This window comes from Bos taurus, chromosome 17 (assembly GCF_002263795.3).
Source record: "Bos taurus isolate L1 Dominette 01449 registration number 42190680 breed Hereford chromosome 17, ARS-UCD2.0, whole genome shotgun sequence".
Lineage (NCBI taxonomy): Eukaryota > Metazoa > Chordata > Mammalia > Artiodactyla > Bovidae > Bos > Bos taurus.
The window spans coordinates 163,308-188,309 of record NC_037344.1 but is presented as its reverse complement, the minus strand read 5'-3'; the positions used below and the strand labels follow the sequence as shown (position 1 = coordinate 188,309).

The window sequence follows — 25,002 nt, the reverse complement described above, 5'->3', positions numbered from 1 at the left end:
TTTAGTGAGAGCTCTCCTGGGCTTATTGTAGCAGAAAGAAAGAGTGGAAGATTTCTTGTTCTATGTAGATTGCACTCATGGTGTCGCCTGGCCTGCGATCTGTAAAATGCTGACTGCATGCAGCTTATTTTAAAAACCACAAACAGCAGAAACTATCACAACATTGTAAATCAACTGTACTTCAATTTAAAAAGTGGAACATCTTCAGAAAAAAAAAACCCTGCAAAGATGAGTCTGATTGTTGGACATTTTTATATTGTCGAGCTAAGTGTTTTATTTCTGCCTCTTAACTTTTATTTTAATACCCTGTTAAGTGTTATTTCTGTTCCCAAATTCAAGAAACTTAAACTTGTTCCAAGTTTCTTCATTTATCTAGGAGTTATTATGTGGAAGACAACATTATAAGGAAATGCCATATGAACATAACTCCGATTCAGAAGCAAACCTCCTGGGACAGTCAGGTCTCATCCTTCATCTCCAGAGTGGCACTGGACATGGTGGTTTGCTCCCTCCTCGAGATGTATTCTTTACTTCCCCTGGGACCCTGGCTTCCTGGGATCCTGCCTGCCCCCTTGGTGGCCTCATCTTTATTGCTGAACACTCCCAGCCTTCATGGTGGAGCCCAATGCTCAGTCCCTATCTGCTCTTGGATGAGGGTGCTGTGCTTATGGCATTGGAAGCCAAGGGGCTATTCATATCTTTTTTTTTCATTGAGGTGTAGGTGATTCACAATGTGGTGTTAGTTTCAGGTGTACAGCAAAGTGATTCAGATACATATATTCTTTTTAAGATTCTCTTCCATTATAAGTTATTATAAGATATTGCATATAGTTCCTTATGCCATATAGTAAGTCTTCATTGTTTATCTATTTTATGTATGTAGTGTATATCTGTTAATTCCAAACTCCTAATTTATCCCTCCCTCTGCACCTCATTTCCCCTTCGGAAATCCTAGTTTGTTTTCTGTGTCTGTGAGTCTATTTCTGTTTTGTAAATAAGTTCATTTGCATCATATTTTAGTTTCCATATATAAGTGATATCATATATTTGTCTTTCTCTGACTTATTTCACTCAGTATGATAATCAGTAGATCCATCCATGTTGCCGCAAATGGCATTATTTCATTCTGTTTAATGACTGACTAGTATTCCACTGGAGAAGGAAATGGCAACCCACTCCAGTATTCTTGCCTGGAGAATCCCAGGGATGGAGGAGCCTGGTGGGCTGCCATCTATGGGGTCGCACAGAGTTGGACACGACTGATGCGACTTAGCAGCAGCAGCAGCAGTATTCCATTGTATATATGTATCACATCTTTCTCCATTCCTCCATCAGTGAACATGTAGGTTGCTTCCATATCTCGTCTATTGTAAACAGTGCTGCAATGAACATTGAGGTGGATGTACCCTTTCAAACCATGTTTTTCTTCCAGATATATGCTCAGGAATGGGATTGTTGGATCATATGGTAACTGTTTTTAGTTTTTTAATAAACTTCCATACTGTTTCCCATTGGAGAAGGCAATGGCACCCCACTCCAGTACTCTTGTCTGGAAAATCCCATGGACGGAGGAGCCTGGTGGGCTGCAGTTCATGGGGTCGCTAGAAGTCAGACACGACTGAGCGACTTCACTTTCACTTTTCACTTTCATGCGTTGGAGAAGGAAATGGCAACCCACTACGGTGTTTGTGCCTGGAGAATCCCAGGGACGGGGGAGCCAGGTGGGCTGCTGTCTCTGGGGTCGCACAGGGTCAGACAAGACTGAAGCGATTTAGCAGCAGCAGCAGCAGCATACTGTTTCCCATAGTGGCTGCACCAATTTACATTCCCACCAACAGTGTGGGAGGGTTCCCTTTTCTCCACACCCTCTCCAGCATTTATTATTTGTAGACTTTTTGATGATGGCTGTTCTGATTGGTGTGAGGCAATACTTCATTATAGTTTTGATTTTCATTTCTCTAATTAGTGATGCTAAGTATCTTTTCATGTCTTGATCATTTTGATGTCTTCTTGGAGACATGTCTATCTAGGAGTTTTGCCCATTTTTGTTTGGGGTTTTATATATATATATATATATATATATTGAACTGTATGAACTATTTTTATATTTTGGAAATTAATCCCTGTTGGTGTCATGGTTTGGTTTGGAAATATTTTCTCCCATTCTTTAGGTTTTCTTTTTGTTTTATTTATCATTTCCTTTGCTGTGCAAAAGCTTTTAAGTTTAATTATGTTCCATTTGTTTATTTTTGCTTTACTGTAAGAGATAGATCCAAAAAAAATCTCTGCGATTTATGTCAGGGTATATTACCTATGTTTTCCTCTAGGAGTTTTATAGTCTCCAGCCTTACATTTAGATCTTTAATCCATTTAAGTTTATTTTTGCATATGGTGTTAGAGAGTGTTCTAATTTTATTTTTTACATGTAGCTGTCCAGTTTTCCCAGCCCCTCTTATTGAAGTTCAAACTTTCTTTTCTCCATTGTATTTGCTTGCCTCCTTTGTCATAGATTAATTGACCATAAGTGTGTAGGTTTATTTCTGGGCTCTCTATCCTGCTGCATTGATCTATGTGTCTGTTTTTGTGTGAGAGGCTTCTCATTTCTTAATTCTCTTGACCGTCTCCTGAAAGTCAAGGGCTTCTTGTTACATTCCCTCACTTCATTCTTTTGGCATCTCACTTCCTTCTGGTCCTTTCTGGTGAACCCTCTGCATATCTCCTAACCTTCCCACATTTCTCTTTAACTTCATTGCTTAAACTTCTTTTGCCTTGTTCTCAGCTGAGAGTCACATGAAAATCATCTGTGGGTCCTGGTGGTTCCATGACAGATTGAACATATGACTCAGTACATGCACTTCTGGGTATCTGCCTACTTCTACACTTTGTGTTCCAAGTGGCATTATTTATAGTATGGATTGGGAAGATCCTTTGGAGAAGGGAATGACAACCTACTCCAGTATTCTTGCCTGGAGTATTTGATGGACAGAAGAACCTGGCAGGCTACAGCCCCTGGGGTCGCAAAGAGTCAGATACCACTGAGCAACTAACACACACACACACACACACACAGAATAGAAACAACCCAAAAGCATAAAGTGATGACTAGACCAACAAAAGATAGTCTGTCTATACAGAGGATAGTGTTCAGGCTCAAAAAAAAGGAGTACATGGAATGAAGCACTGACACGTACAGTGTGAATGAACCTTGAAAGCATTATGCCCACAGGAAAAAACAGCCATAAATGTTATATGATTCTATAATACTTGAAATGACCAGAACAGGCACATCTATAGAGAAAGAGAATGTGTAAGTGTTGTCTAGTCCTAGAGGCTGGGCTACATGAAGAATGACTGCTCAAGGAACCCAAGCTTCTTTTTGGGGTGGTAAGATGTTCTAAAATTGATTGTGGAGATAGTTGCACAACTCTTTGAATGTATTGAACCATTGAATTGTACACATTAAAGGAATTACATGTGAACTGCATCGTATGTAAATTATATCTCAAGGGTTATTACAGGAAAGGAAAGAATCCTGTGGAGTTTTTAAAAATTGTGCCAGCAAAGACAGAAATATAGATCAATGGAATAAAATAGAAAGCCCAGAGATAAATCCACACACATATGGACACCTTATCTTTGACAAAGGAGGCAAGAATATACAATGGATTAAAGACAATCTCTTTAACAAGTGGTGCTGGGAAATCTGGTCAACCACTTGTAAAAGAATGAAACTAGACCACTTTCTAACACCATACACAAAAATAAACTCAAAATGGATTAAAGATCTAAACGTAAGACCAGAAACTATAAAACTCCTAGAGGAGAACGTAGGCAAAACACTCTCTGACATACATCACAACAGGATCCTGTATGACCCACCTCCCAGAATATTGGAAATAAAATCAAAAATAAACAAATGGGACCTAATTAACCTTAAAAGCTTCTGCACATCAAAGAAAACTATTAGCAAGGTGAAAAGACAGCCTTCAGAATGGGAGAAAATAATAGCAAATGAAGCAACTGACAAACAACTAATCTCAAAAATACACAAGCAACTCCTACAGCTCAACTCCAGAAAAATAAACGACCCAATCAAAAAATGGGCCAAAGAACTAAATAGACATTTCTCCAAAGAAGACATACAGATGGCTAACAAACACATGAAAAGATGCTCAACATCACTCATTATCAGAGAAATGCCAATCAAAACCACTATGAGGTACCATTTCACACCAGTCAGAATGGCTGTGATCCAAAAGTCTACAAATAATAAATGCTGGAGAGGGTGTGGAGATAAGGGAACCCTCTCACACTGTTGGTGGGAATGCAAACTAGTACAGCCACTATGGAGAACAGTGTGGAGATTCCTTAAAAAACTGGAAATAGAACTGCCTTATGATCCAGCAATCCCACTGCTGGGCATACACACTGAGGAAACCAGAAGGGAAAGAGACACGTGTACCCCAATGTTCATCGCAGCACTGTTTATAATAGCCAAGACATGGAAGCAACCTAGATGTCCATCAGCAGATGAACGGTTAAGAAAGCTGTGGTACATATACACAATGGAGTATTACTCAGCCATTAAAAAGAATACATTTGAATCAGTTCTAATGAGGTGGATGAAACTGGAGCCTATTATACAGAGTGAAGTAAGCCAGAAGGGAAAACATAAATACAGTATACTAATGCATATATATGGAATTTAGAAAGATGGTAACAATAACCCGGTGTACGAGACAGCAAAAGAGACACTGATGTATAGAACAGTCTTATGGACTCTGTGGGAGAGGGAGAGGGTGGGAAGATTTGGGAGAATGACATTGAAACATGTAAAATATCATGTAAGAAACGAGTTGCCAGTCCAGGTTCGATGCACGATACTGGATGCTTGGGCCTAGTGCACTGGGACGACCCAGAGGGATGGTATGGGGAGGGAGGAGGGAGGAGGGTTCAGGATGGGGAACACATGTATACCTGTGGCGGATTCATTTTGATATTTGGCAAAACTAATACAATTATGTAAAGTTTAAAAATAAAATAAAATTAAAAATAAATAAATAAAAATTGTGCCAGGGCCTAACTCACTTCCTCTCCCACATGCTGAATACTCCACCCATTTTGAGCTGCAGAAATAATTCTCAAGGGCAGTCACTGCCTATCACAGAGACCTGCCTCAGCCTCTGTCTCCTTGTACCATCTCTGGTGGGAGTACTCATTCCAGCCATGTCCCACGGTTGTTACACAGTTGGAGTAGGTGCCTGGACAGTGGCTGTTATTCAGACATGCAGGTGTGTAGGCAGATCTGAGGTTGGAGCAGCAGCCTTGTCTTTGCACCTGACCTCTGCCAGTGGCATTAGTCTTCTGGGGCTTCCAGAACTGGATGACTAAGACACACAAACTTAGTTATTCAGTTCTGGAGACTGGACATCTGAGATTAGTGGGGGCAAGGATGACTTTCCTGAGGCCTCTCCCTTGGGATGTAGGTGGCTGCCCTCCCACTGTGTTCTCATGTGGCCTTGGCTCTGTGTAAGTGCATCCCTGGTGTCTCTTCATGTATCAGATCAACAATGCCATTTGTTTTTACCTTGATTACTTCACCAAAGGTACTGTCTCCAAGGACAGTCATGTTGGGATTAGGACTTCAAGTTCATCACTGGCCTCCAAGTCATCAAACTTTGGCTCCTCTATATAGGTGTCTTCACTTCCTGGCAGTGACCACTGATGGCTGTTTCCTGATTCTACTCCTGCCTGTCTGCATCAGCATTTCCATTCCCTTTTAGTCAATTTTTCCTATTTTTGTTTATTCACTTTATGAAGTACTTTTTTTTTTTTACATTTTATTTGAAAAGAATAGGCAATTCCTAATGTAATTTGAATAAATGGAATTAGAAAATTTTTTGTGATTGGATAACCTGACAATGACTTTCTTATTTTAGTGAAAATTCAAAAATTTAATAAAGCCAAGCCACAGCCTGATGTACTTGAGGAAGAAAAAATCTATGCTTACTCCAACAATATTACCTCGGAGACTGGATTCAGGTATGTGCAGAGTGAAGGAGTAGAGAAAGGGAACTAAGTTTTTTCATCTAAAAATCTAGAGACCATTCTGATGCTTGGAGTTTAGGACTCTGCATGTGTTAGAATATGTTTACAACTGTGTTTGATTTGTTTCTTTCCTCTCAGCTGTGGTGAAACTACATCTAAAGAAAGAATCTCATTTGAGGATATTGCTTTGGCTTATGATGTCTAAGAAAAATAACAAATGTAATATGTTTTACTGAAAAGTAGTAGGGCTCCGTTAGCAAAGAGACTGTTGGTGAACATGTGTAACCATGGCCACCTTGGTTCTATGCAGGCCTCTCTCGAGCCTGGAGGAACTTGTGGAGAAGCAGGGAGACATCATAGTGTACTTGAAGCGGCACAACGCACTCCTCAGTCAGCGGCTGCTGGCCTTCTCGTCCTCTGACCTCGGCTCACAGCCAAGTGGGATTTGACAGCAATTCCAGAGGAACCAGAGTCACTTAAGACTGATCAACTCCCTGACAAGGTGTCACAGGAGATTGCAGCTTTGCCAAGTAACATTCTACAGTTTCTGTTGGAAACCTGAATCTGATTCTCACCTGTGTGACTGTTTAATAAGTAGGACTCATGGATCATTTGAAAGGCACTTTGAAGAGCCTTGATAACTCATGGAAAATATATCTTTTGCACATTTTGAAATTATTTAACCACTTGGTTTATCCTAGGTCAAAGTGTAGTTTAAACATCTCCTTGGCCAACACTTCTTCCATACTCTTTGAAACCTGGTGATAATTTGTCTTTTTGTAAAGAAAGTCTGACATGACAACCTACTTAAAATGGGGTTTTGATCAAATGAGTTTTTCCCACTTTTGTACAGGTGAGAGAAGTCATCATTTCTTATGGTTACTGGTTTTTTCCATGGAGCCTATGTATTTTATATGCTTCTGTGGTATTGGATATCCTTGGCCCTTATAGTTTTTATAAAGAATTTTCCACTAGGTTATTTACCTTCCAAACCTTACAGTTTTCCTTCCTCCAGAAGTAAGATTTGAAGTTTACTTGGACCGGTGTTAGGCCAAGCACTGCTGCGTGTGGCAGCAGCAGGGCCTGCGATTGGCAGCAGCTGAAATGGAGAAGACTTTAGGCTTTCTCTTTCTTTACTTTGACCCTTCTTCGAGAGATTGCTGTTTCAATATTGACCAATTGTCATTGAATCAATAAGTTCACTGATTTAAAAGGAGTCTTCTGTGGCTTTAAGTTTGTCTGAAAGAAAAAAAGAACTTTTTTTTAGTCTTGGATTATACTTAAAAATTATGATGGGAAAAAAATGTATCAACTGTTTATATACAGATATTAAACATATCTAATTCTTCAGATAAAATGAAGCATTTTTATGTGTAAATGGCATTTTTTTTGCTCCATTTTTCCTACTTTGCCTTTTTCATTTGTCAGTTTGCTTTTGGCACCTTTCCATGCTGCCTCAGCAAACCTCTTGGTTGAATGGTTAACATGAGAGAGGAGATATTTGTCATTAGTATGCTGCTAAAAATCTTTTTTGTATTTAGCTGAATAATGAATATTTGATTTAAAAATCTTTGAGCTAATACATAACTGTTTGACAAGGAATGTCTTCGGTGGATCATACCATACTTATGAAACGGCAAATGTCTGTTTCCTTCAGATACAGCGCTTTCAGAGCACTCTCAGGATTTTCTGCTGAGGACAGGTGATTGATTGCTTGTCACCTGCAGTCAACCCCATTGAGTCCCCCAAAATGACAGCATTCACAAACTAAAGCCAAAATTGTATTTTTAAAGTTAAAATTGTATCCAGGTTTCCTGATTTTCTCTTCTTCCCTTTTTCTCTTTTTCCCTTCCTTTTAGTATGTCTCAAAGCCATTGCGTTCTGTGGAAATTTGTCTCTGTGCCCTGGAGAGCTTTTGCCTTTAGCTGTTTTCCTTAAGGAAAGCACTGATGGTAGGTGATTAATGCTCATTTATTTTTAAAATTCAATTTGTATCTGTCATCAGTTTCTAAGGTTATGAGATGAACTTTGGTTTACAGAGAAAAGTATAGTTTAAAAGTTAGAACTCAAGTTCTGATGGGATATCTGTATAATCACCAACATGCTTTTCTAAACAGAATGCTGAACATTTCAAACAATAAAAGAAATTTTAAAAAGAATGAACAAAACAGTTTAAATATTAATCATTCTATGCACCAGGGACACTGTGCTAGCACCATGGATACAAAAATTAGTGAGACAGTCCTAGTTTAAAACTTACACTCTAAGAAGAGGACTAGGATTTCCAGGTTCTGTGCTATGTGAGATGATGGCAGAAACCCCAAGATACCATAGGGGCTCCAAGTCAGAGGGTTCTCTGGCAGGGAGTGGGGAGGACAAAGCTTTAGGAATTCCAGGGAAATTCATGAGCAAACAAGAAGTACGACAGCTACTGATGACCATACGTGCTGTGTATAACTTGAGCCCAAAGTGTGAGGCAGGACTGGGAGGAGGAATAACCGAGATTCTGGCGATCCTGACCCTGTAGGCCAAGGGGCCTGCACTGGAATGGGTCCCACTGAAGAGTTCTAAGCAAGGAAGTGGCACTTGGTTTTAGTTTCAGGAGGATCAGACTGTCAGGGTGGAATGGGAAAATGGGTGGCAGAGTACATGGTGCTGAATGAACAAAGGCAGGTGGAGTAACATTTTATCATGCGTGTGTATGTTTATATCTGTGATGTATTTCTATATTGTTAATTTGAAAATTGTATTTCAGATGACAGTAGCATCATGACTTACTGCATTTCTTTGAATATTAATGAGGCTGACTTTTTTTTTTTCATTCTTTGTCCTTTTACAAATCTTTTGTGATGTACATGTATAAGTCTTTTGCTTATTATTCTCCTAGGATATTCTTTTTCATAACAAACACGATCTTCCTTTCTATATCAGGATAGTCTTCAGTTTATATTTGTTGGGAATATTTTCTACTTTGTTTGGGGTACTTTTGCCATGTACTCTTCAACTACAGGCTGGATTCTGTCCCTGCAGCCTTGGTGGGACTGACACAAATAGACCCCTAAAGTATATTGGGTGAAAGCTAGGAGTATCTTGAGGGAATTTTAATACACTCAGACTTGGGAATTCCCTGGAGGTCCAATGATTAGGGCTCTGTGCTTTCACTACTGAGGGCCCAGGTTTAATCCCTGATCAGGGAATGAAGATCCCACAAGCTGCACAGCAAGGCCAAATATGTATGTATACACACACACAGAGGCTTCTGCTGGAGGCCTTTGTCTTCATCCGGAGATTCAAACAGAGGTCTTATATGAATTGAGTTAATTCTTTTTCCTTTATTCTCTAAGACAGGGTTCTCCATCCTTGGTGCTATGGACATTTTAAGTTGTATAATCTTTGTTTCAGGGACTGTTTTGTGCACATAGGATGTTTAGCAGTATGACTACTGGGATGCCTGTAGCAACCTCTAGTTGTGACAACCAAAAATGTCTCCATGTAACAGCAGGATGAGCACAGCCCTTAGCAGGCAGCCATTGCTGTGCCTTATTATTCCATACCCTGTTACAAGGCAACAGATCTCGCTCAGCTGTTGGTTGCTACCTCAGTAGGCCCTGCCCACAAGCAAGCATCAATGAGGGGCTGTTAGTTGCCCTGCCCAGCTACTGGTCAGCCAGGGGCCCTGTCCACAAGGAACTGTCAATAAGGGACCTTAGGGAAGTGATTCAGCCAGGGTCAGTGGTGTGGTGGTCATAAGGTGGAGAGTGAGGTAAGAGGCAGATTCAGGCCTTTTCCTGGAGGCCCTCCAGCTTACTCAGCCTTGGGCCAACGGGTGAGCTGGCGGGCCCAGGGACCAGGCTGGACACTCTGTCCTGCAGGGCTCCAGAGCCCTCACTCAGCCCCTCCACGCCGAGGCCCAGGCCTTGAGGCAGCAGTGAACCCGTCTGTGACCTAATAGCAGTGTCTGTTTGTCTGGGTCACAGTCTGTGAGACCTGGTCTCACCTACTTGGGCAGCCTGAGGAGACTGAGGGCCAGTTGGGTTGGATGCCCGGCTCCCTCAGGGGTGACAGGTGGGCAGAGTGTGGGGAACCTGGCCCTGAGGAGCTGTAGCTGAGCTTTGCCTCCTCTTAGCCAGGACTGGGACCTGGAGGGTGAAAGTTGTACCTTGGGACTTTGCCCTTTCTTGTCAGGACAGAGTAACATTGTTCTGTTAATAATAAACGAATAACATTCATTTGGTAGAGATAAACAGGAAAATCGTTACCGAACCATGACCTGACCACAAAGATTCTGACACCAAGAAGTTTGCAACAACTCACCACAACATTCCCTCACCTTTTGTTTTTAAAGGGGCTTTCTAAAAGCTTTCAGTAATTTTGGGATTCTTAGGACATGAGCCACCAATTTCCCTGTATGAATGTGTGATAAACCTTTCTGTGTTCCAAACTCTAATGTTTTAGTATTGATGGGTCTTACTGTGTATTGGGCACACGGACTTGTGATTCTGTAATGTCTGTACACAGGCATTTCATTTCATTTCATACTTACATTCTGTGGGAGCTAATGCGCACCAGGATGTGTTGTAGGTGTTCGCAACAGGGGTCAGTCAGACAGAGATGGTTTCTGTTGTCATGGAACCTACATTCTGGGGTGGGGTTGGGAGGAGTAAGATAGAGGGAGGGTAAAAGTGAATGCATAGACAAACAAGCCAGTATCTGGTTTGAGGAATACAATTCTTTTTCTGTAAATCAGGCCTCATGGAGATTTTAATGTTAGTATGACTTATGGAAAGAATTTAGCTTCAGTATCCTATAAACATTCAGAAAACTGAATGGCAGAGAAAATGAACTTTATGTCTGCTTCATACTTTTTACAGAAGACACCAGTATTTAGTGGTCTTACAGCCTGATCTGAAATGCTCTTGTGAGCCTTGAATACAAAACTCCCATCTGGCAGCCTCTTGAATTCTTGAGGAAACAAACCTCAAATATACGACAACCACAAATCACAAAAATCTCAAGACATTTCCTAGGTTTCCTAAAGAAGACTATAGTAAACATGTCTCTAAATTGTCCCCTCCCATTCTTTCTGTTCTGACCCAGCTTTTTTACCCAGCTACTCTACTGGAACTTCTTATCAAGACAAAAGGTAGGGTATCTCTTACCTGGGACTGAGTATACCTCCTCGGCCTGCCTGCCGTGGTCCTCTCAGTTCCCCACTCTCTCCTCACTTGATTTTCTTTACTCTGGCTTCCAGGACACTGCAACCTCCTAATTTTCCTTTTCACTGGTCTCCTGTCCTATCTCCTTTGCAGGCTACTTTTCTTGATGTTAGTGTCTCCTGGTCCTCTTTCGTCTCCATCAGTTCTTGTTCTTGCTGACTTCATGGCTATAGCAAAGTGTACAAGCTGGCCACTTCCAGATGTGTCCTCCCTGACCTCCAGATGCATATACCCAGCTGTTCCTCTAGATCCTGACTGCAATGCCTGAAAGGCATTTTGCAAAACTAAGCCTTCCAACACAGCCTTCTTTATCTCCACCAGGGTAGCTCCTCTTCCTCTCACATGCACACAGAATCTATCAGCAAACCTTGCTTTTCCTTTAAAATAGAGCCAGAATCCATCACCTTCACATGGATTGTTGAAATAGTCTCTTTACATGGTGTTTCAGCTTCTAACCAATGCTGTTCCCCCACCCCAAACATCAACGTTTAGTGTAAGAGCCAAAGAGGTCATGCTAAAGTACACATATACCATGCAACTCTGATGTTTCCCTGCTGCTTAGTTGCTTCATTCCTGTCTGACTTTTTGTGACCCTATCGACTGTAGCCTGCAAGGCTCCTCTGTCCAGGGGATTCTCCAGGCAAGAATACTAGAGTGGGTTGCCATGCCCTTCTCCAGGGGATCTTCCTGACCCACAGATCCAACCCAGGTATCCTGAATTGCAGGCCGATTCTTTACTGCTGAACCACCAGGGGAGTCCTAAATGTTCAATAAAAATCCAAGTCCCTGGCAGTGACATCCAGGGCTCTAGAAAATCAGCTCCCACCCACCTCAGCTTTTCCTTCACTTTCTCTGCTCTGGTCATGTTGTTTCTGGACTGTGAGACACATCCCCAACTAAGGACTTTGCGCCCCAGTTCCCTCTGTCTGGAAAGATCAACTCCTATGGAACTTTACCTCCTTCAAGTCTGTGTTCACATGTCTCTTGTTTATTGAGGCCTCCCGCTCACACTCAGCCCATCTCCCTTATGTTGTAGGGGTTCCGAATATATGTCTCCTCGAAATTGTCAGTTTGGCATATTGGTTATTTTAAACTAAAGTTATTGAGAAACAACCACTTACAAAAAAGTAAACTCTTGGGACTGACCAGGTGGTCAGTTGAGTAGTTTATACTCTGCCTTCCACTACAGGGGGCATGGGTTTGAACCCTGGTTGGGGAACTAAGATCCCACATGCCGCATGGCCCAGCAAAAAAAGAACCCCTGCAGAAAAGAACCCACAAGAGAACCCACCACTCATAAAAGAGTCACTTAAAAAAAAAAAAGAAATAAGCTCTTATTCTCCTTTGTCCCTGTGAAAGCAGGAGATAAAACTGCCATGTGAAAGGTACCATCCCCTCAGCAGTGAAAGAGTAGGATCCTGTATGGCCCTCCTGGATTCAAAAGACCCACTGTGTCCCCTGTTTCTTGTTTGTATAGAAAAAAAGGCTTTAGTCTCCTAGGCCTTCCCTGAGTTCCAAAGAGCAGGCACAAGAAGTTACTGTTAGTGGAGAGAGGGAATACAGACATGAAAAGCAGTCAAGAAACAATCATCATCATCAGTGTTAGTCACTCAGTTGTGTCCGACTCTGTGACCCATGCATTGTAGCCCAACAGCTTCCTCTGTCCATGGGATTTCCCAGGCAGTACTGGAGAGGGTTGCCATTTCCTTCTCCAGAGGATCTTCCTGACCCAGGGATCAAACCAGGGTGTCCTGCATTGCAGGCAGATTATTGGCTGTTTGAGCCACCAGGGAAGCCCCAAGAAATAATAGTGCATAGATAAAAAGAGTCCTGGTTCCTCCCCAAGTGACATACATAGCAATCTGATGCATATCTTCGAGTTTTTGTTTAGGAACTAAGACCGCACCCACATGTAGAATGATAACTACAAGCTAAGGATGAGTATGTAGCCCAAGGCTGGTTGGAACCAGAAGGCTGATAATTAAGAGTCTTGAAACCACCTGGTTACCTGACTACTAAACAATCAGAAGAAAGCCATGTACCCTGCAACCCTCATCCCAATTGTTACCTTTAAACACCCTTCCCTGAAAGCCATCTGGAGGTCTTTTGAGCATGAGCTGCCCATTCTTCTTACTTGGACCTGAAATAAATGCTATACTTTCTTCACTACAACCTGGTGTCATTAGATTGGCTTTGCAGCATGGTGGGCAAGCAAACCCAGGATTGATCTGGTAACACCAGGAGAGCAGAAGTCATATTTATCACCAGATGGAATTTAGACCCAAGAAGGCTCTAAATAAACAAACCTTGTTTAGGGGAAGAAAAAATAATTTTCCCTCTGCCCTATTAGGTTCTTTCCTGGGAACCCACTGTAATAAAAGATAGTAAACAGGAGACCAAAATAACCCAAACTTTATCAGCATGTATACCTTCTGTGTACATGGGAGATACTCAGGAATACTGAATAATATCCCAAAACAGCCCAAGAGTGACACAGAGTGAAAGTCACTCAGTCATGTCAGACTCTTTGCAACCCCATGGACTCCATGAAATTCTCCAGGCCAGAATACTGGCGTGGGTAGCCTCTCCCTTCTCCAGGGGATCTTCCCAATCCAGAGATCGAACCCAGGTCTCCGCATGCAGACAGATGCTTTACCAGCTGAGCCACAAGGGAAGCCCCAAGCCACCACCTTAAATACCTCTAGCAAAGGACCAAAGAACATGTTGAAGGGTGAGGTAGCCAGTTATTGGAGGCTACAGAAAAGGCACAGTTAATGAGAGTATGATTGTTATGTAGATTTAGGTCTTTGCGTTCTCCATTGGTCAGATTATAAGATGTAGAACTATCTGCCTCATCCTGGCACAGAGACGGAGATACCCTTACAAATAGAGATTTTATTTATAAATGTAAATGTTTCTTTAAAAAGAGTAGCTAACTGCTTGGTCACTTCTTTACAAGTCATGTTTTTATGGGGCTCCCATGTGTACAAAATTAAATTTTTTTCTCCTGTTCATCTAATGGCTTTATAGCCATTATATTATTAAACCAGTCAAAGAAACAAAGAGGGAAGGAGAGAAGATTTTTCTTCCCCTACATCTTGTTTGTTTTTCTCCCATTGCACTTCCCACCTTCCATATTATGTAATTTACTTGATTATTTTTCTCTCCCCTGACTGGAATGTAACATATTAATTTAACATGTAACAAAGATTTAAAAGTAAAAAAAAAAAAAAACAACCATTTTGCTACATTATTCACAAAATGCACAAAGACATGTAAAATCATGGCAGTAATTGTTATAAGAGTGAAAAATTTCACAATACACTGAAATAGTTTCAGGGGATTAAGTATATATATACACATAATGTTATATATGTATATATATATACACACATATACATATATATATATGTACACATATACACTGATATAGAAGATGTCTGGTGCCATATATAAAATTTAGAATATGTGGGGAAAATATGTACAATGTAAGAGTCAAATATGCTCATTTAACATTTTCATTTTGAAAAGAAGGCAACAGAAAACAGACAAGGGTAGTAGAAAACATCAGATGTTCCCATTAACATTAGAATTAAGACAAAAATGTCCACACATTATCATTCTGGAGGTTCCAGCAAAATATTCAGATGAAAAAAAGTATATGGGTCTTTATAGATGGAAAAAATAATGAAAATTACCATTACTTCCAGATTATATGATTCAGTTCAGTTCAGTTGCTCAGTCGTGTCTGACTCTTTGCGGCCGCATCAACTGCAGCATGCCAGTCTTTCCTGTCCATCACAAACTCCTGGATCTTGCTCAAATTCATGTCCATTGAGTCGGTGATGCCATCCAACCACCTCATCCTCCATTGTCCCCTTTTCTTCTGCCTTCAATCTTTCGAAGTGTCACAGTCTTTTCCAATGAGTCAGTTCCTCACATCAGATGGCCAAAGTATTGGAGTTTCAGCTTCAGCATCAGTTCTTCCAATGAATATTCAGGACTGATTTCCTTTAGGATGGACTGGTTTTATCTCCTTGTAGTCCAAGGGACTCTCAAGAGCCTTCTCAAACACCACAGTTCAAAAGCATCAATTCTTTGGTGCTCAGTTTTACTTATGGTTCAATTCTCACATCCATGCATGACTACTGGAAAAACCATAGCTTTGACTAGATGGATCTTCATTAGCAAAGTAATGTCTCTGCTTCTTAATATGCTGTCTAGGTTGGTCATAGCTTTTCTTCCAAGGAGCAAGCATCTTTTGCTTGTATGGCTGCAGTCACCATCTGCAGTGATTTTGGAGCCCCCCCAAATAAAGTCTCTCACTGTTTCCACTGTTTCCCCATCTATTTGCCATGAAATGATGGGACTGGACACCATGATCTTAGTTTTTTGAATGTTGAGTTTTAATTTTTTCACTCTCCTCTTTCATCTTCATCAAGAGGCTCTTTAGTTCCTCTTCACTTTCTACCATAAGGGTGGTGTCATCTGCATATCTAAGGTTGTTGATATTTCTCCCTGCAGTCTTGAATCTAGCTTGCATTCATCCAGTCTGGCATTTTGCATGATGTACTCTGAATGTAAGTTAAATAAGCAAGATTGCCGGGGTCCAGCCCTGGCTGATCCAGGGAATTTGAAGCAGGGACGGCGTTGGTGAGGATCGGGATACAATAGCTTCAATTAGGTATTAATTAGAGATGTAAAAAGTAATAGAATGAGGATAGCTCAGTAGGAAAATTCAGTGGAGAAAAGAGGCTGAGTAGCTTGGTTTATGCGGGAGACCAATAAAACTTCAAGACAAGAAGCTTGCACCACTTACATAGGCCGCAGGCGTCCTTCCGTTCTTCCAAAGGAGAGGAGACACTGAGGCCTCCCCGGTCGGATCTTAGAAGCCCAGGCATAAGTAGTAAGCATGGTGGGTTCCACGCTCCAGATGGAGACTCAGCCAGAGTGACAGAGAGAGAGCAACATGGGGAGACCAGTCTTTTGAGAAACTGATCCCAATTCTTTATTTCCCATGATCTACTTTTATACACTGAGATGTTATACAAAAGTCACGTGGGGTCAGCAGTCCTGACTTTTATCAAAGTCAGGTGCTTCATACAAATGTATACAGAGGTCTTAGGGGTGTTACATCATCTTCTGGCCAGGGGGCCTGCTGACAATTTATGACCCTCTCCTTGTGACAGCAGTCAGTCAACCAGGACACTTATTTCTCCAGGGGTGATTATTCTTAAAACAGATGCCACCTAAATAAAGTTACATTCCTATAGGGTGAGGGTGTAGTGGGTTTTAGTTAAGGAAAGAATTTACTTAGCCTAAGATCTAACATGATTAATATCAAAGGTTAATACTTATTTCTTCTATATATTCATTAATGTGTGTAAGGGCAGGGGATGTGGAGACTTAGCAACAAACATTGGCTCAACAAATGAAAAACCCTTCACCAATACAATTTCTAATCAGCCCATCATACTTATACTAATAGTTTTCTAACTTTTCTAAGGAACCTGTTTTTAGAAGGTTTAAAGCATCTTGTACCTCTCATGGTTGGGAGGCTGTGAGCAATCACATGTGGCTGGACAAGCCTGTCAGGCAGGCTAGAGAACCTTCAGAGGAATTTGTAGGTTAAAACACTGTTGTCACGCCCAGGAGTTTTTATTAACTGGAGCTCTAGGTTAACTCCTTCTCCGAAAGAGGTGGTGGGGGACAGCCCCCCGTAAAGTCAGAGGTGTAGGTGGGAACACAAAGTAGTAAAGCAGGCAGGCTCTGGTTATGTGGGTAGATGCTCGAGGATTTCCAGGGGGACCCCTGAGGCTTGATCCCGCCTTTGCGTATGTCGAGCCTCCTTCCTCATGACCTTTGCCACGGGCCGAGTGCCTCACTCTGGCCCCCAACACAAGATGACAATATACAGTGCTGATGTACTCCTTTCCCAAATTGGAACCAGTCCATTGTTCCATGTCCAGTTCTAACTGTTGCTTCTTGACCAGCATATAGATTTCTCAGGAGGCAGGTTAGGTGGTCTTGTATTCCCATCTCTTTACGAATTTTCCACAGTTTGTTGTGATCCACACAGTCAAAGGCTTTGGCCTAGTCAATGAAGCAGAAGTAGATGGTTTTCTGGAACTCTCTTGCTTTTTCTATGATCCAGTGGATGTTGGCAATTTGATCTCTGGTTCCACTGTCTTTTCTTAATCCAGCTTGAACATCTGGAAGTTCTTGGTTCACGCACTGTTGAAACCTAACTTGGAGAATTTTGAGCATTACTTTGCTGGCGTTTTAGATGCGTGCAATTGTGCAGTAGTTTGAACATTCTTTGGCATTGCCTTTCTTTGGTTTTGGAGTGAAAACTGACCTTTTTTAGTTCTGTGGCCACTGCTGAGTTTTCCAAATTTGCTGGCATATTGAGTGCTTACTCCTTCGAAGGAAGTTATGACCAACCTAGATAGTATATTCAAAAGCAGAGACATTACTTTGCCAACAAAGTTTCGTCTAGTCAAGGCTATGGTTTTTCCAGTGGTCATGTATGGATGTGAGAGTTGGACTGTGAAGAAGGCTGAGTGCCGAAGAATTGATGCTTTTAACTGTGGTGTTGGAGAAGACTCTTGAGAGTCCCTTGGACTGCAAGGAGATCCAACCAGTCCATTCTGAAGGAGATCAGCCCTGGGATTTCTTTGGAAGGAATGATGCTAAAGCTGAAACTCCAGTACTTTGGCCACCTCATGTGAAGAGTTGACTCACTGGAAAAGACTCTGATGCTGGGAGGGATTGGGGGCAGGAGGAGAAGGGGACGACAGAGGATGAGATGGCTGGATGGCATCACTGACTCGATGGATGTGAGTCTCAGTGAACTCTGGGAGTTGGTGATGGACAGGGAGGCCTGGCGTGCTGCGATTCATGTGGTCGCAAAGAGTCGGACATGACTGAGCGACTGATCTGATCTTAGTGCAGCAGTTTAACATCATCTTTTAGGATTGAATAATAGGATTGAATACCAGGAAAACTCCAAAAATCCTACTAGAAAAACTGTTATTAAAAAATATAGATAAAAATAAATTAAGGAAGGACATTTTCACAGGACCATAATAGGTACTTGGTTCATGCATCTTGCCTAGTTCACACCCTCTCTTTGAATGGTTGTCTTTTTTTCCCCCATAATAATTTCTAATCAATATTCACTTTGATGAGACAGAAAAGAATTACCATGGCTGGACAACCACAAAAATAATTTTATAATGTTTTTGCCACATGTGAGTATATAAATATGCTTTTGGAATTCCTGGAAAACAATAGAAATAGGAGCATGCAGTAAGATGGCTGGAAACTTAATACATAAAAATTCATTGCTTTATACAGATAAGTACCAGTTAGAACATATAATTCAAGAACAGGCCTCATCTGTAATAACAATGAAAAAAGATTAAATAATCCAAATCCTTTTGAAGAAAACTTAAGAACATTACTAAAAGTTACAAAAGAAGACTTGAAAAGGCATGGCATGTCCTCAGAGTCTTGACACCATAAACGTGTCTACTTTTGTCCAGGCAATCTATGAGAGGACTAATGCTATAGAAAACTGGACTCATTATTATAATAACAGCAACAGTTAAATATTTTCCATTAACAATCATATCAAAGAAAGGGAATAGGAAATAAAGAAATAGCCCAAAGTGTGTATGGGAATTTAGTATATAAAGAAAAGAAAAGTGAAAGTGAAGTCACTCAGTCGTGTCCGACTCTTTGCGACCCATGGACTGTAGACTACTAGGCTCCTCTGTCCAAGGGATTTTCCAGGCAATAGTCCTGGAGTGGATTGCCATTTCCTTCTCCAGGGGATCTTCCCAACCCAGGGATCGAACCCGGGTCTCCCTCATTGTAGACAGACGCTTTACTGTCTAAGCCACCAGGGAAGTCCTTTAGTATATAAAAGTGACACTTAAAATCACCACAGAAAAGTTAGCTCAATCACTAAATGATATTAAAACCACTGGGTAAGGCACCAAAGAAAAAGCTTAGGTTATTATCTCTATCTTAAAATTCATAGCTTCTAAATCCAGCTAATTCAAAGATTAATGTTTTAAAATGAAACTATTAAAATATTAGAAATAAACAATGGTTGTATTTTTACAATCATTTCAGAGAGGTGAAGTCTAAGACTTTTAGGATTGGCATAGAAGCCATAAGTGAAAAGCCTGATATATTTAACTGCATAGAAATTAAAATTTTCCCTTGGGAAAAAACTGTTGTAAAGCAATCATGACAAAAGATTTAGGACAAATAAGAAACTGGGTAAAAATTATCTACAATTAAAGTCACAGGCTAAGAATTTGAGTTGTTATTAAGGAGTATATATTTGGCACAGAACATCTGACAGCTCACTGTGAACGAAGCTGGATTTGTGACCTCTGAAGACTTTGCCTTGGGACCAGGAGCCAGTCTTGATCACTCAAGAGCTTTTGTGTAGCAGAGTTTTATTAAAGTATAAAAAGGGACAGAGAAAGCTTCTGACACAGACATCAGAAGGGGGACAGAGGGTGCTTTTATACTTTTATATACTTTTCATATGCATTTTAATTAGTTATTACAATAAATCAAAAAACTGTCTGAAAGGTCTTACTAGACCCACTCCCACAATTTACATTTTAGAATGACAGGATTAGAACTAGCAATAGAAAGATCTTACCAGACCCACTCCCATAATATACATTTTAAGATAACAGGATTAGTTAGAAGGTTCTCAAGAAGGAAAAGCATATCATTAAGCAGGATACATTGTTGTTATATAATCCTTCAGTTCAGTTCAGTCGCTCAGTTGTGTCCATGTCCCACGCTTTGCAACCCCATGAATTGCAGCACGCCAGGCCTCCCTGTCCATCACCAACTCCCGGAGTCGACTCAAACTCATGTCCATCGAGTTGGTGATGCCATCTAGCCGTCTTATCCTCTGTCGTCCCCTTCTCCTCCTGCCCCCAATCCCTCCCAGCATCAGAGTCTTTTCCAATGAGTCAACTCTTCGCATGATGTGGCCAAAGTATAGGAGTTTCAGCTTTGGTATCAGTCCTTCCAATGAACACCCAGAACTGATCTCCTTTAGAATAGACTGGTTGGACCTCCTTGCAGTCCAAGGGACTCTCAAGAGTCTTCTCCAACACCCCAGTTCAAAAGCATCAATTCTTTGGCGTTCAGCTATCTTCACAGTCCAACTCTCACATCCATACATGACCACTGGAAAAACCATAGCCTTGACTAGACGGACCTTTGTTGGCAAAGTAATGTCTCTGATTTTGAATATGCTATCCAAGTTGGTCATAACCTTCCTTTCAAGGAGTAAGCGTCTTTTAATTTCATGGCTGCAGTCACCATCTGCAGTGATTTTGGAGCCCAAAAAAATAGTCTGACACTGTTTCCAGTGTTTCTCCATCTATTTCCCATGAAGTGATGGGCCCAGATGCCATGATCTTCGTTTTCTGAATGTTGAGCTTTAAGCCAACATTTTCACTCTCTTCTTTCACGTTCATCAAGAGGCTTTTTAGTTCCTCTTCACTTTCTGCCATAAGGGTGACGTTATCTGCATATCTGAGGTTATTGGTATTTCTCCTGGCAATCTTAATTCCAGCTTGTGCTTCTTCCAGTCCAGAGTTTCTCATGATGTACTCTGCATATAAGTTAATATAATATAATATAATATAATATAATCCTTAGTGCAGAGTTTAAGCTGAGTTGTTTTGTTGTGTAATCATCAGCTCTGGGCTTAGAGAAAGAAAAAAAAAATGTTTTATGTGACTAAGACTAAGGAATGTAGAAACAGTTTGTCCTTTTCTCCTCTTTGACAGCCCCAGACCCCTGTTTCCTCCTTGGGGACCCCAGACTTCTTATCAACCTACCTAGAAATTGACCCTCTCACGTCTAAAACCCTTGAAATTTCCTATTTTGACAAGACCAATGGGAACATCTTGTTATAATATTTGGTCTGTTGTCATCATTTCTTGAATAGATCCAAAGGTATTGAAGTGGAAGGATAACAACCCCTTTCAACTGCAGTTGAGCTGATGTTCCAAAGGTGACTCTTGGAAAGACCCTAAGGATTGGGTTTTGATGCTTCAGAAAGCAACCAAGTGATCAGAGGACTGGAACTTACAGTCCCTTCTTTACTAGCCTTCAGGGAGACAGAGAGGATTGTGGTTGACTCAGTCACCAGTCGGAGAAGGCAATGGCACCCCACTCCAGTACTCTTGCCTGGAAAATCCCATGGACAGAGGAGCCTAGTAGGCTCCAGTCCATGGGGTTGCTAAGAGTCGGACATGACTGAGCGACTTCACTTTCACTTTTCACTTTCATGCATTGGAGAAGGAAATGGCAACCCATTCCAGTGTTCTTGCCTGGAGAATCCCAGGGACGGGGACCCTGATGGGCTGCACAGAGTTGGACACGACCGAATTGACTTAGCAGCAGTAGCAGCAGCAGTCACCAGTGGCCAATGATTTACTCATTTGTGTCTCCATAAAACCTCAAAAGATGGGGCCCAGGTGTTTCTGGGGAGCACATGGAGGTTGGAGGGGGTGCTGTGCCCAGAAATGGGTAGAAGGGAGCTCTGTGCCCCTTTCCACGCATCATGCCTATGCATTCTTTCCATCTGTCTGTTCCCAAGTTATTCCTATTAGAGTAAACTGGAAATGTATTAATAGTAAATAAAGTGTTTTCCTGTGCTCTATGAACTGCTCTAGGAAATTAAAGGAAACTAAAGAGTGTGTTTTGGGAAGCACAAGTGTCAACCTAGACTTGTGATGGTTCCCCAAGTGTGTCGGAATGGGATTGGGGGCAGCAGCTTTGTGCGATTGAAACCCTAAACCTGTGGGAGCTGATGTTATATCTCCAGGTAAATGGTTTCAGAATCACAAATTGTGGGATTCCCAGCTGACATCGCAGAATTGTTTGATGTGTAAGAGGAGAGAAGACATATGGGGTTGGGGCGGGGTGGATAATTTCCCTTACACAAACTAAGAGCATAATTCTCTAACAGAAAAAGAATGACTGCCACAGAAAGGTGAAAGGTTGTTGCTGAATGAAAAGACGCCAGAATTCTTGGCCTCTGGAGGAGAAGAATTCAATCCGGGGCCAGAGACGAGGCTTGATCGCTCAGAACTTTTGTGTAATAAAGTTATATTAAAATATAAAGGAGATAGAGAAAGCTTCTGACATAGGCATCAGAAGGGGGAGAAAGAGTACCCTTCTGCTAGTCTTCAGCTGAATGTTGTATAGTCACTAGCAGTCTGTTAATGAAAGAAAGGAATGTCTTAAAACTCAGGATGGCACCATCTATAAGATGCATTCTGGGAAAATCTTGGCAGCAGATGATTCATCCCGGGCCATAAAACAATTGACTTGAATCTTGTAGAAGGGCAGATTATCATACAATTAGTTTCGTTTACATATATTAGGGAAACAATATCTGAGTATAACATACTGGTTTGTCAAGTAGGTTCTGAGCCATTAGGCGGAACCGATTTGAAGACAGAGTTTGGGGTAAATGCATAGTACATTAACACAGCTTAAGACAAACATTTCCATAAGAAAAATGCATAGGTTAACTCAAGGTTTGAGAATAGTTAACTTCAGGTGAAACCAGGTGTCATTATGGCAACACAGTATTTTAAGAGAAACCTCCTTTTAAATTTGTAAAGAGAAGGAAAAAATATCTCTAGTTTGTTTCTTCCTGCCGCTTAAGAGAGATTAAAAATGTCTGACACTTGCAGCCTATTTCCTCCATTTGGAGACCCCTGGCCTTCCTGCCTATTATCCTCTTATTACCCCCTTTTCTTTTAAGAGAATATGTTGCCTAGGGAAAAGGGGCATCGTTCTCGTTCCATAACTGCTTCTGAGCTGACAAGGGGCATTGTCCCTAAATTGGTGAGGCAACATATTCTCCTAACCCTTATATGAGGATTTCTGATCCAGGGGCCCCAAATAGTAGTTGGAAGAAGCTGCAGCAGTAGCAGGGGTTTGAGTAACGATTTGTAACTTAAACGTTTTTATGCAACTAGAAACAAATCCAGTTACACAGTTACAGATGCAGGGAGCAAACAGCAAAAACAAAACAATCAGAATTATTGTAATTAAGAGTTTTCCACCATGGGAAACTACTTAACGTCTCCCAAAGTGAGGCAATTGAGGCTTCAGGAGTATCCATGACCCCAATCATTTTGTTCATGTGTTTAGTAAAATGAGTAACATTAGTGCTCATATCAGATATATATGTACAGCATTAGGTATGAATAATGGCACAAGTTCCTCCTTGCGCAGCTGTCAGAATATTTAAGCCAATCTGTTTTGTAAAACCACCTTTTTAATTTATGCTTTTTCAGCATTAAGAGCTGAAATAGCTTTTTGAGACTCTTTGTAATACCTGTTGAGTAAAATTAGTTAAAGCATCTACTTGTAGCATAATATCTGTATTTCCCAAAGAGAGAACAAACACTGCAGCCAAATAATCATACCAGTGAAATATAGAACTTGCCCACCAAGTTTTAAGGTGTGGTAAATTAGCAGGCTTTTCTGGAAGCTCTGAAAATATAAAGCTGTGAGTAAATGCTAGACCCAGGGTGCATCTCCCTATCCAACCAGGGGGAAGCCATGTCCATAGGTAAGAGCTACATATCTAATAAGTACTGTTTGGAGCAAGCCAGTGTGACTGAGATATCCAGTCCCAATTAGTTCCTGGCCAGAAAGGGAGGACCTGAACTGGGGTTGGAAAACACAGGAATGATTACGTTGCATATTTCCTAAGGCAAAAATCCCAATTGTTTTCAATCATGGTAATTAAGTTGTTGGCTAACTTTGGGGGATGTCCCCAGCATATAGGGGCACTAGATATTAGATGTCCTTTTGCGGGAGTTAGCCATATAACCTCATCCCATATTTGATAAACGTCAGGTAAAAAACCATTAGATCTAGACCTATTTGCCTTATGTAGAGCGAAATAGTCATTAAACCGAGACAATATACTGAGAGGGTAACAGCAGGAAGGCCAGGGGTCTCCAAACAGAGGAAATAGCCTGCAAGTGTCAAGACATTTTTATCCCTCTTAAGCGGCAGGAGGAAACAAACTAGCGATAATTTTTCCTTTTCTATACAAATTTAAAAGGAGGTTTCTCTTAAAATACTGTGTTGCCATAAAGACACCTGGTTTTGCCTGAAGTTAACTTCTCAAACTTAGAGATCAGATCAGATCAGATCAGATCAGTCGCTCAGTCGTGTCCGACTCTTGCGACCACATGAATCGCAGCACGCCAGGCCTGCCTGTCCATCACCAACTCCTGGAGTTCACTCAGACTCACATCCACTGAGTCAGTGATGCCATCCACCCTTCTCATCCTCTGTCGTCCCCTTCTCCTGCCGCCAATCCCTTCCAGCATCAGAGTCTTTTCCAATGAGTCAACTCTTCTCATGAGGTGGCCAAAGTACTGGATTTTCAGCTTTAGCATCATTCCTTCCAAAGAAATCCCAGGGCCGATCTCCTTCAGAATGGACTGGTTGGATCTCCCTGCAGTCCAAGGGACTCTCAAGAGTCTTCTCCAACACCCCAGTTAAAAGCATCAATTCTTTGGCGCTCAGCCTTCTTCACAGTCCAATTCTCACATCCATACATGACCACAGGAAAAACCATAGCCTTGACTAGATGGATCTTTGTTGGCAAAGTAATGTCTGTGCTTTTGAATATGCTATCTAGGTTGGTCAT

The 25,002-nt window shown here is 41.3% G+C and overlaps 1 protein-coding gene across 2 annotated transcripts in view; it reads left to right on the top strand.

Annotated features, from left to right (window-relative positions):
• The window catches only part of TMEM192 (transmembrane protein 192), a 29,929-nt gene extending 21,722 nt beyond the window's left edge, over positions 1-8,207 (top strand). For both annotated transcript variants that reach the window (XM_005217429.5, XM_005217428.5), the window contains 2 exons: positions 5,940-6,042; positions 6,359-8,207. In XM_005217429.5, coding sequence (XP_005217486.1) covers positions 5,940-6,042; positions 6,359-6,497 — 242 coding nt within the window. In that variant the 3' untranslated portion in view covers positions 6,498-8,207. The remainder of the gene's footprint in view (positions 1-5,939; positions 6,043-6,358) is intronic.
• Positions 8,208-25,002: the final 16,795 nt, after the last annotated feature.